Genomic DNA, 10522 nt, shown 5'->3' with positions numbered 1-10522 from the left:
AAATCTTAATTTATAAAGTAACTGTTAGGCTGTTACCTAAATGTAGTAAAGTAAAAAGAGTGTGATGTAGTGGAGAAGTAGAAAGTGGCATGAAAAGAAAATACTAATACCTAATAATTTGTACAACACTTGAGTAAATCTACTTAGTTACTGCTGTGTAAGCGGGAATATCAAAGAAAACTGTTTAATATGTTTTTACAGACGCTGCCCAGGACCTCTGAAAATAGTGATGAACATGTTTGCGATGACTCAGAGTTCTGCTTTTTAATTTTGTAGGTTATGTTACATCATTAGTCGGGTTAATTAAATTACAGTAAATTAAATCTTTATAATGTCGTGCCCTCTAGTGGCCACAGACAGGAACTGCAACCTAACTGTCAAGCCCGCGTCAATGCAGACTTGATAGCAAACTAACACTTCCGGTGGGGACGTTCAAAATAAACCTTTCAAAAAGGCAGTTGTGTAAAATAAAACACGCTGCACGGTGGCTCCGGGATTAGGAATATTATGCTCGAAGAAGGCGACTCGTGGTTATTTAGTACCTACCATAGAATGTGATAAAAGATATATATATATATATATATATAACGTTATATCTTCACCCAATGGGAAAAGGGAATACGCCTTGAAGCGTTAACTCTGCTAAAATAAAAATCATAGAAGAAGAAGTTCAAGAAAAGTCTGTTGCTCACTGCACTGTTTTTGTTTTTCTTTACCGACACACAAAAAGACTCTTTCAAAACAACAAAAGTGACTGACAAAGAAGAGGAGCGGCTGCTACACGTTTTCCCAAAATGAAGTGAGTGTTTCTACTAAAACAGACGATAAAAAACACATTGTTAACTGTTAGTGTTAGCTTGATTGCGTTAAGGTTAACGGTACTGTAGCTAACATAATTAAGCTAAGGTAACATTAAACCTGCCGCAGACAGCTGCAGTTTAGTCAGGTTAACGTATAAAAAAATCTGTTGTCAGACCGTGTGTTTGTTCAATTAACGTTAGACATGAGCCACATTAGCTTAGCTCCCGACACATGTCTGAAGTCCAGTTTGTAGCTGCTATGTTACACGAAGCTAGCGTCGTTGCTCTACTTACACACACAAAGAGGAAGAAAGTCTCTGAGCTGAATCTGCTGCGTGTGTGGACTTTATTCCAGGCTTAACATCGAGGGTCTGCTGGTGTATTTTCCGTATGACTACATATATCCTGAGCAGTACTCCTACATGCTGGAGCTGAAGAGGACACTGGATGCTAAGGTGGGTGGTGTTTATGTATCCCTCTGTTTATTATTGCACAGGATGCAAGACGAGACATTCAGTGGGATTAAAAACAGTGTAGCTCCGTTTCATATCCTACTGCTGGTCAGGCTGGTGTATTGTATACCTCCCATCTCCATCATCAGCTGCCTTTAAGACATCCGGAGCTGGAATGAAGATGAACCTCCTCCAACAAAACAGCAAGAAGAGAGAGATCAGTCTTATGGCCTGGATAACACTCTCTCCTTTGAATCCCACATACAAACCATCACTCGGACTGCCTTTGTCCACGTCTGCAGTATCTCAAAATCCACCTTCTCTCTTACACTCTGGCGCTGAAACTTTCCTCCATGCCTTTGTCACTTCCCGGCTAGACTACTGCAACACTCTCCTCACCGGTATCATCAGTCGACTCCAACTGGTTCAGAACTTTGCAGCAAGACTCAAACAAATCACACCTACTCTTATCAAACTTCACTGGCTGCCTGTGCACTACCCGATTAAGACCCTACTTTTCACATGTAATAACCTGGCACCTACCTCTCTGACCTCCTCCCAGTTTATGCCCCCTACCGCTCCTTCCGCTCCTCCACTGCTGGTCTCCTTGTCACCCCTCCATTCTGCCTCTCCGCCATAAATACCCGAGCCTTTAGCTGCCTGGCACCCAGGCTTTGGAAAACACTACCCGCTCATGTCGGCAGATTCAGTTACATCTTTCACAAAACTCCTAAAAACACATCTTATTTTAGACTTCTTTTAAATTTGCACTGTTTAGATTATTGCACCTTTTTCTTACCTTGTATGAAAGATGCCCTTAAGTGTCCTGAAAGGTTTCACCCCAAATAAAATGTATTTTATGTAAACACACACACACACACAAACTACAGAACACAGTAACACGTTGTCCAACTGAAGAATGATAGTATTTAATGTCAATACAGATACTGTAGTTAAGGTTTCTCTACCAGAGGGAAATTGTGATGCTGTGTCTGTGATGATTGATTGTGGTTAAAGGATATCAAATCAGATCAAATCATTTTTTATTTACAAAAGCTCTGTAGCCAGCTGACTTTTTTTTTTTGTTATACAAAGGATTGATCAGCATTGAGTGAGTGAAGAGTGCGAGCTGGTGTATACAGTGTAATTAGCTCAGCTAGATAGGGTGGTGCAAGTCCATGCAAGCCCTTATAAGTTGAAAGGAGGACCTTAAAGTTAACTCTAGCTTGCACCGGTGACCAGTGAAGAGAGGCCAGGTTAGGTGTTACATGTTCAGATCTTCTAGTTATTGTCAGGATTTTGGCCGCTGCGTTCTGGACAAGTTAGAGTGAATGTTTGTTATTTGCCTGGCGTAAAACATTGCTAACATGCCTGAATGTATTCGGAACAAGTTGCATCTAGCTGTTATGATAGAATAGATCATTTTTATGAAAATTACAATCTTTAGTTACTACTACGGGGAAACCATGTGAGGGGAATTTTGTCTCCTAGCGACTGATTTTAACACGAGTAAAAAGATGGAGTTTAAAGTATCATCACTTGATCAGAGACTTGCTTACACGGTGTTAACTGTGCTGTTTACGTTCAGGGTCATGGAGTCCTGGAGATGCCATCAGGAACAGGAAAGACCATCTCTCTGCTGTCTCTCATTGTTGCCTACCAAAAGGTGAGTTTATCTTTGTTAATGTGACTTATTGCTATGGTTCACTCTGGCTTCCCATCAGCCAATGCTGCATGAATACCCTAATACGTTTGGTTCTCTCTCTCAGGCCTTTCCTTTGGAAGTGACCAAGCTAATATACTGCTCCCGAACAGTTCCAGAGATCGAGAAAGTGAGTCAAGGTCAAATAAAATCACACTCGGCACAAACTGATGAAAAGTATAATCCATCGAACATAGATGTTTAATCCCAGCAACAACATTTGATCCTGATGAAACACATCTACAACAGTATTAAGATGATGCTTTAAAAATCATCATAACTTGTGGCGTATATTTGATCCGCTGTCTGATAAGGTCGTGGAGGAGCTGAGGAAGTTGATGGAGTTTTATTGCAAGCAAACTGGAGAGAGCAACAACTTCCTGGCTCTGGCTCTTTCCTCCAGAAAAAACCTCTGCATCCACCCGGAGGTACGAACAGCTGCTGTCCAGGACCTCGCATACAACACGGAAAAAAGCCCGAACACGCCAAACATACACATTTAAAGCTGAGAGAGAGAGAGAGAGAGAGATAAAGCAGCCAGTACCATGCTTTCTGTTCGTCTTTGTGTCTGCTGTATGTCTAAAAGATTAAATAAAAGCTCCTCTGCCTCGACTGTAACCAGTATCTGCTTCCATCCAGGTGAGCTCTCTGCGGTTCGGTAAGGAGGTTGATGGGAAGTGCCACAGTCTGACAGCATCGTACATTCGTGCACAGCGCCACAGCAGCCCCGACCTGCCTGTGTGTCGCTTCTATGAGGTAACAAGTCACCTGAATTCATCCAGTTCAGACCAGCCGGTATTTTTATAATTGAAGTTTGAGCTCAAAAACACCTCATCACAATATACCGTCACTCTTGGATAACATCTAAACTATGTAAGCGAGTGTGTTGTTGAGGGTAAATTTTAACACAGACACTTGATAGTAAAAATAATGATAACATTTAGTTTGATGCTCCATCAGAGGCGATTAAACTAAATGTTTCTGTTGAAAGGCAGTTTGATTAGAGCTGAAACTAACAATTATTTTCTTCACGTTTAATTGTTTTGTCATTAAAATATCCGTGAGAAATTTCCTTTATACTTTCTTAGAGCCTGTGACGTATTCTGATGGTTTGTTCTGTCATATTTCACCTGAACTAAGATGCCCACTGAACTTCACGTGCGCAAAGTTTGTGATCGTACCCATACGCTGCTGACACTAAACCATTTGATTTTCACGCAAGCATGTGACCGGACAAGAACTGACCATTTAGCGTCAGTGCATGTGTGACCGTTATTTACAACATGACTCTAAATAGGTAAAAGCAAACAATGAGAAGTTCTCACATAACAGGTTGTGTGGAACTACACACAAGAGTTCATATCTGGTTCATATCTGGCCGTACAAGTTATGCAACATCAGCGATAATGTGAGTTTTAAGGTGGAACCGTGTACATTTTTATTAAGATTAAACCAGACATCTCATACCAAGCAAGGATCCAGCTGACGTTAAAAATAGTTTTTTTTAAAAAGCAGCCTACAGTGTAATTTCACCGTATGAATCAGGTACCACAAAAACTAATTGGAAGAAACCAAGACAATGGGGAACGATGGAGTAACTTTAGAATTATAATTGTTATAAGCAATATTTTTGTAAATACTGTGTACCCATGTGGTACAGTACTTGGTAACAACACTGATATTCTGCAGAATTTATTCAGTAATTAACGTCTTTTGCAGTTTTGATATGCAACTAAAACTGCAGGGGTACAGAACGGTAACAAAAGGGACTGTTGGAAAATCTCTCACTATGTAAATGTTGTTGAAGAACAAAGAAAATATTGTTTGTGTTCCCAACATTACCACCAATGCCGGGATACAGCAGTGTCGCCTCGGGGTAGATTCTGCAGAACAACAGTGTTGTATTTCCCAGTACTGTTTCCCCCTGTAGGTATTTCACAAAGAAAATTACTTATTTCTTCTTTTCTCTAAAATGCCTGTCTGTTACTCTTTTGTTCCCCATATTCTTATTATCTTCCGCTGTACCTACAGATAAGTACTAGTAAGAACCGGTAAATATTTGATTAGAAGCTGATTTGTACAACAGAATCACAATGTGATTAATTAATCGTTGTATTATAAGGCTTTTTGATTTAAATATTTTACCTCTCTTTTTTGAGTAAAACCTCCCGTCAGCTGCAGAGTGTGCTACACTTTCACTAGCGCGTGCATTTCCTTAAATCCATCCAGAGTTGATGTGATTTTTTTTCCCCCCTGCTTTTCTGTCAGCTTCAGTGTATGTGCACATATCTGTCTTCTGCTCTGGTTTCCTTGAACCTCCTCTCGTTCCACGTTTGTGTCTGTAGGAGTTTGACGCGGTCGGCCGACAGGTGCCTCTTCCCGCTGGCGTCTACAACCTCGACGACCTGAAGGACTTTGGTCGGAGGAAAGGCTGGTGTCCTTACTATCTGGCACGCTACTCAGTACGTTGCAGTACAGACAGATACAAACATGAAACGTTTAGCCTGGTGTGAAAATGCTTTTCCTAGTAATTTGGGATGGATTTATAGTTGGCTGAGCGTTACACAAAGGCAGATCATTTATTGAAAACCACATTACAGATGCTTGTAGTGGGAAGGAGGTAAGAGGTAAGAGGAATCTAATCTGAAAATAATCTTAACAAAACCACAGTTACTTTTTACTGAATAATGTTGTGTATCTCTTAGCTTGTCCTGTTATCTCCTGTATTTATTTCCTCTCAGATTCTGCACGCCAACATCGTGGTGTACAGCTACCACTACCTGCTGGACCCCAAGATAGCTGACCTGGTGTCCAAAGAGCTGGCCAAGAAGTCTGTAGTGGTCTTTGATGAGGCTCATAACATAGGTAAAAGGGAAGATCTGTCACAGTGATTAATTTAATATGTAACGATCACAAAAATCTGAGAATAATTTTGTAATTCTGATAATTATTTAAACTATTTAATGTAATAATGACTCCGGGGAAGAGCTTCATTGTTTCATATCTTTTTGACCCACTCCCTTTACTTCCTCCTGTTTATTTCCCTTGCTCCTCAGACAACGTGTGCATCGACTCCATGAGTGTGAACATCACCAGACGAACACTTGACCGCTGCCAGAACAACGTGGACACACTTCAGAACACCATACAAAAGTAAGATCCTGGCAGAGGCCAGCAGCAAGTGTACTGAAACATTTAACTCATTAAGTGCATCTCACTTCATTACATTTACGTTCGCATTACTTGGAAAATGTCTGCATTTATTGATATTCTGTTTGTAAATTCAGTCGCCCAACAACAGTTTTTTAGGGTAAGTGGAGATACAAATACGCATCTCATCAAAATCTAGTTTCTACCAGATTCACGGTTGTTTTGTAGCATCACACGTGGAAAGAAAATCACACCAATAAATAAACTTCTAGTCTCCTCCTGTACGGTTCAAAAAGGGGGATCATAAAAAGGAAAATGATTTAGATCTAAAGGTAACTAACATCCTTTTTTTTTTTACTGCAACCGTATCCTCAATAATTGCAGTTATATAAATCATATTGAATTGAAAATAAGGAATAATAAGGAAATTGGGATTATCCCATTGAAATACCTATTTCCAAATGGTCTAGAAGGTAAACCCAACTTTTGTTTGATGTTTGTGCGTGGGAGAAGTTTGCCTTCAGGCCCATCTGCCAGAAAGCCTTTCACAAACACTTGACAGCCGCTGTTTAGGTCCTGTGTGAAACCAAACCTGCTCCGCCTCCCCCGCTGTCTGATAGGATAAAGGATACAGACGCTGCTAAACTGAAGATGGAGTACAGGCGATTGGTGGAGGGGCTGAAGGAAGCCAATGTTGCCAGGGAAACCGACATCTACCTCTCAAATCCTGTGTTACCAGATGAAATTCTTAAAGGTATGCCCACTGGCAGCACTAAATAAATGTGGTTTTCAGACAGAAACACAAATATGAGTCTCCAAAAAGTTGACATTGCTTTTCTCCCTCTCTCAGAGGCGGTGCCCGGTACTATTCGCACAGCAGAGCACTTTGTTGGTTTCCTGAGACGTTTCCTGGAGTATCTCAAGTCCCGTCTGAGGGTCCAACATGTCGTACAGGAGAGCACCCCGCAGTTCCTCAAAGACATCTTCGACAAAGTCTGCATCGACCGAAAGCCTCTCAGGTCAGTGTCTGCGCCAGCAACGCATAAAACTAAACATTAACCTTTAATTCTCACCTCAGACCTTTTTAATATCTTCCTTCCACAATCACTTGTGTCAGTTTCCCACTCTTACTAGCTCTATTTATTTATTCAGATCCTCATTTGGACACATTTTCTCTCCTGAATATTTCTTCCACGCCGCTGTGTCTCCAGGTTTTGTGCAGAGCGCTTACAGTCGTTGCTACGAACTCTGGAGATCGCCGACATCGCAGACTTCTCAGCTGTTACTCTCATCTCCAACTTTGCTACCCTGGTCAGCACCTACAGCCAAGGTACTAAAACACACATCTTTAACACTGAAAGCCGACACTGTTAAATAATATATCACTAATATACGTGGTAGAAGTCTTATTCAGTTTCTGATATCTCCCAATTGTTATATTTGGTTGTTTTTATTATATTTTTTTAATTTGAACTTAATTAAGCATATTTTGTCTTTCTGTCTGAAGGTTTTACTATAATCATTGAGCCCTTTGAAGACAGAACTCCAACCATCGCCAACCCTGTGCTGCACTTCAGGTGGGCTTAATAGGTTGACAAATATTTTTTTAAATTGGGAAACAGTATTGATTAATGTCTCTCTGGTACTGTCTGGTCAACTCAACCAAAGCAATTGATGACTTTGAAAAAGTAGTACAGATGCTGCAACGATTAGTCAAATAATCAATTAGTTGTGAACAATGAAATTAATTAATCGCTATTTTAAAGAAAAAACGAAACGAAAAATGTGAATATTTTCTGTTTTCATTAGTCCACTATGACTGAATATATTTGGGTTGTGGAAAAGAAGTCATTTGAGCACGTCACCTTGGGCTTCGGGAAACACTGGTTGACATTTTTCACAACTTTCTGGACCTAAAAACTAATCGATTAATCGAGAAAATAATCAATAGATTAGTTAGTTGCAAGATATTTCAGCGACAAAGACCGAAAAGCCTAATTCTGAAGCCCACAAAAGCAAAGCAGTTGTTAGTACATCATTTTACACAATAAAAAAAATCTTCATTTGACGTTTCTCTTGTTTGTAATTAGTTGATTACATGTTGAGAGCATGCAGCACTAAGTCTGTGTGACATTAACTGTGAGTGTCATATTAACATGTGACTTTGTTCCCCTCTCAGCTGTATGGATCCATCTATAGCCATCAAACCAGTTTTTCAAAGGTTTCAGTCTGTCGTCATCACCTCGGGGGTAAGTTGGTTACCGTCTTTCTTCTCTGCTCAATTTACAGTAATTTCAGTCCAGAAAAAAAAACAATGCCTCTGCAGAGTGGGGATTAGTTAAAGCAAAGAATAGTTTTCAGTTTGTTCGAGTTTTTTTTACTGGATACTTTTCATCTATAATCTTCTTAAAATATTATCCCGAAATTTCAGTCATGTAATTTTGTCACTTTGTTTTTTATTTATGTAATTGTACTTTTGATGATTTGCATCATAATCTTGTGTACTTTGTTGAAAATTATCGGAGTTGGTTGCAAATTATTGCAATTTCTTTATTCACACCTGAATATTAAATTATTCCTTCTTTCATTCTGGAAAATCCACAAGTCATTTTACATTACATTTTACTCATTTAGCTGGTGTTTTTATCCAAAGCGACTTACAATTGCTATATATGTCAGAAGTCGCAGTGGGAACCGAACTCAGGTCTCTCACACCTGAGGCATGTGTCTTATCCACTTATCACCATCGCCGCCCCACAAGACAATATCGTGATAAAGTTATTTGATTTTCTGTTTCGCATGAAGTCACAAAATTCTGTGTTCCCCTTAAAAAAGACTGTTGTTGTGCACTGATAAATGAAAATACCAGCTCTTATTTTGACTCTGTTCTGTTTGACCTCTTTAGACTCTCTCCCCACTGGACATCTATCCCCGAATCCTCGACTTCCGCCCTGTTACAATGGCATCCTTCACCATGACGCTGGCACGGACCTGTCTCTGTCCCCTGGTGTGTAACTACACTCATTCAAAAACACATTCACTGTGGCGGCTCTGGTGGATTGCAAAAGAAATTATGGAACTGGTCTGACAAATTGTGTCACAGAAACGCTCCAGCCTTGACCACATGCAAACCCTTAATCGCATCATTTACACACTTAAAATTGTATTTTGTCTTATTTTTCTTTCTCTGTTTCATCCTGTATAGATTGTTGGCAGGGGAAATGACCAGGTGGCCCTGAGCTCAAAGTTTGAGACCAGAGAGGACTTTGGTTAGTAGTATAGTCTCACATTTGTTTCTTTGTCAAAACACAATACCTCAAACATAGTATTCTTTGTTAAAATATAATCACATTACTATTTCATTTTTCTTTTTTTTGTTTCTAGCTGTGATTCGTAACTACGGCAACCTACTTTTAGAGATGTCTGCGATTGTTCCTGATGGCATCGTGGCGTTTTTCACCAGCTACGTCTACATGGAGAACATAGTGGCGTCCTGGTATGAACAGGTCAGTGTGTGGACAGACACCGCGCACCCACACCTGGGAGACTGTGCTGGTTATTTAAAACATGGATCCTAATTAATCTTTTCACTTAAATCAGCACAGCACATTTGTCTAATGTTTCCCAATGTGTGTTTTTGTACATGTTTGTTTGCAGGGCATCCTGGAGAATATCCAGAGAAATAAGCTGATCTTCATTGAGACTCCAGATGCTGCAGAGACGAGCATGGCCCTGGAAAAATACCAGGAGGTCAGAGAGACGCCTGTCATCTAACTTTATACTTATTATTATTATTATTATTATTATTAAATAAGGGGGAGTAGGGAGACAACATTATAGCACATGCCTGTGATTGTTCCATTTAGCAACAGTGGTGCTGTAAAGGAATAAAAGGACCCTCGTGGTAATATTTTATCTTGGGTTTTGTCTAACTCTTCTCTTCAGGCATGTGAGAACGGCAGAGGAGCCATCCTCCTGTCTGTGGCCAGGGGAAAGGTGTCTGAAGGAATTGATTTCGGTAAATGATCAGGATGCTGCACGTTACTAAAATGACTAACCAGGAAACTCCCTGTGGGAAAATGTGGATCTAGTATAAAGTGATGAAAGCAAACAGTAAAAGCAAAACAACAGATTTCTTTATGGTTATATACAATATAAAGGTTTAACGTCGTATGTGGATCTGTTGAGGTGAATGAATCTTGTTCTGTTTTTTCTGTTCAGTGCATCATTTTGGCCGAGCAGTCATCATGTTTGGAGTGCCTTATGTTTACACGCAGAGCCGCATCCTGAAGGTCAGAACTATCCCTGTTTTTCTGTCTGCATTTTACTTGACTGTCCGAATTGTGGGTGAAATTTTCACTATATATCTGTTAACAATCCCACAATGCAATGCATCACATTTTATAGAATGAATTACT

General features: G+C 40.0%; 1 protein-coding gene across 1 annotated transcript in view; it reads left to right on the top strand.

Annotated features, from left to right (window-relative positions):
* Nucleotides 1-366: 366 nt before the first annotated feature.
* LOC123982209 (general transcription and DNA repair factor IIH helicase subunit XPD-like) overlaps nt 367-10522 on the top strand; it is an 11692-nt gene continuing 1536 nt past the window's right edge. Inside the window, exons 1-20 of the mRNA XM_046067632.1 lie at nt 367-799; nt 1156-1255; nt 2841-2918; nt 3022-3084; nt 3269-3382; nt 3594-3710; nt 5300-5416; nt 5696-5819; nt 6011-6107; nt 6725-6858; nt 6955-7123; nt 7316-7434; nt 7612-7681; nt 8284-8353; nt 9010-9111; nt 9310-9373; nt 9489-9610; nt 9762-9854; nt 10050-10122; nt 10326-10447. Of these exons, the coding sequence (XP_045923588.1) occupies nt 795-799; nt 1156-1255; nt 2841-2918; nt 3022-3084; nt 3269-3382; nt 3594-3710; nt 5300-5416; nt 5696-5819; nt 6011-6107; nt 6725-6858; nt 6955-7123; nt 7316-7434; nt 7612-7681; nt 8284-8353; nt 9010-9111; nt 9310-9373; nt 9489-9610; nt 9762-9854; nt 10050-10122; nt 10326-10447 (1953 nt within the window). The 5' untranslated portion in view covers nt 367-794. The remainder of the gene's footprint in view (nt 800-1155; nt 1256-2840; nt 2919-3021; nt 3085-3268; nt 3383-3593; nt 3711-5299; nt 5417-5695; nt 5820-6010; nt 6108-6724; nt 6859-6954; nt 7124-7315; nt 7435-7611; nt 7682-8283; nt 8354-9009; nt 9112-9309; nt 9374-9488; nt 9611-9761; nt 9855-10049; nt 10123-10325; nt 10448-10522) is intronic.

This window comes from Micropterus dolomieu, linkage group LG13 (assembly GCF_021292245.1).
Source record: "Micropterus dolomieu isolate WLL.071019.BEF.003 ecotype Adirondacks linkage group LG13, ASM2129224v1, whole genome shotgun sequence".
Taxonomy (NCBI): Eukaryota; Metazoa; Chordata; class Actinopteri; order Centrarchiformes; family Centrarchidae; genus Micropterus; species Micropterus dolomieu.
The sequence above is the reverse complement of the archived record's forward strand: the minus strand, read 5'-3'. Positions and strand labels throughout refer to the sequence as shown.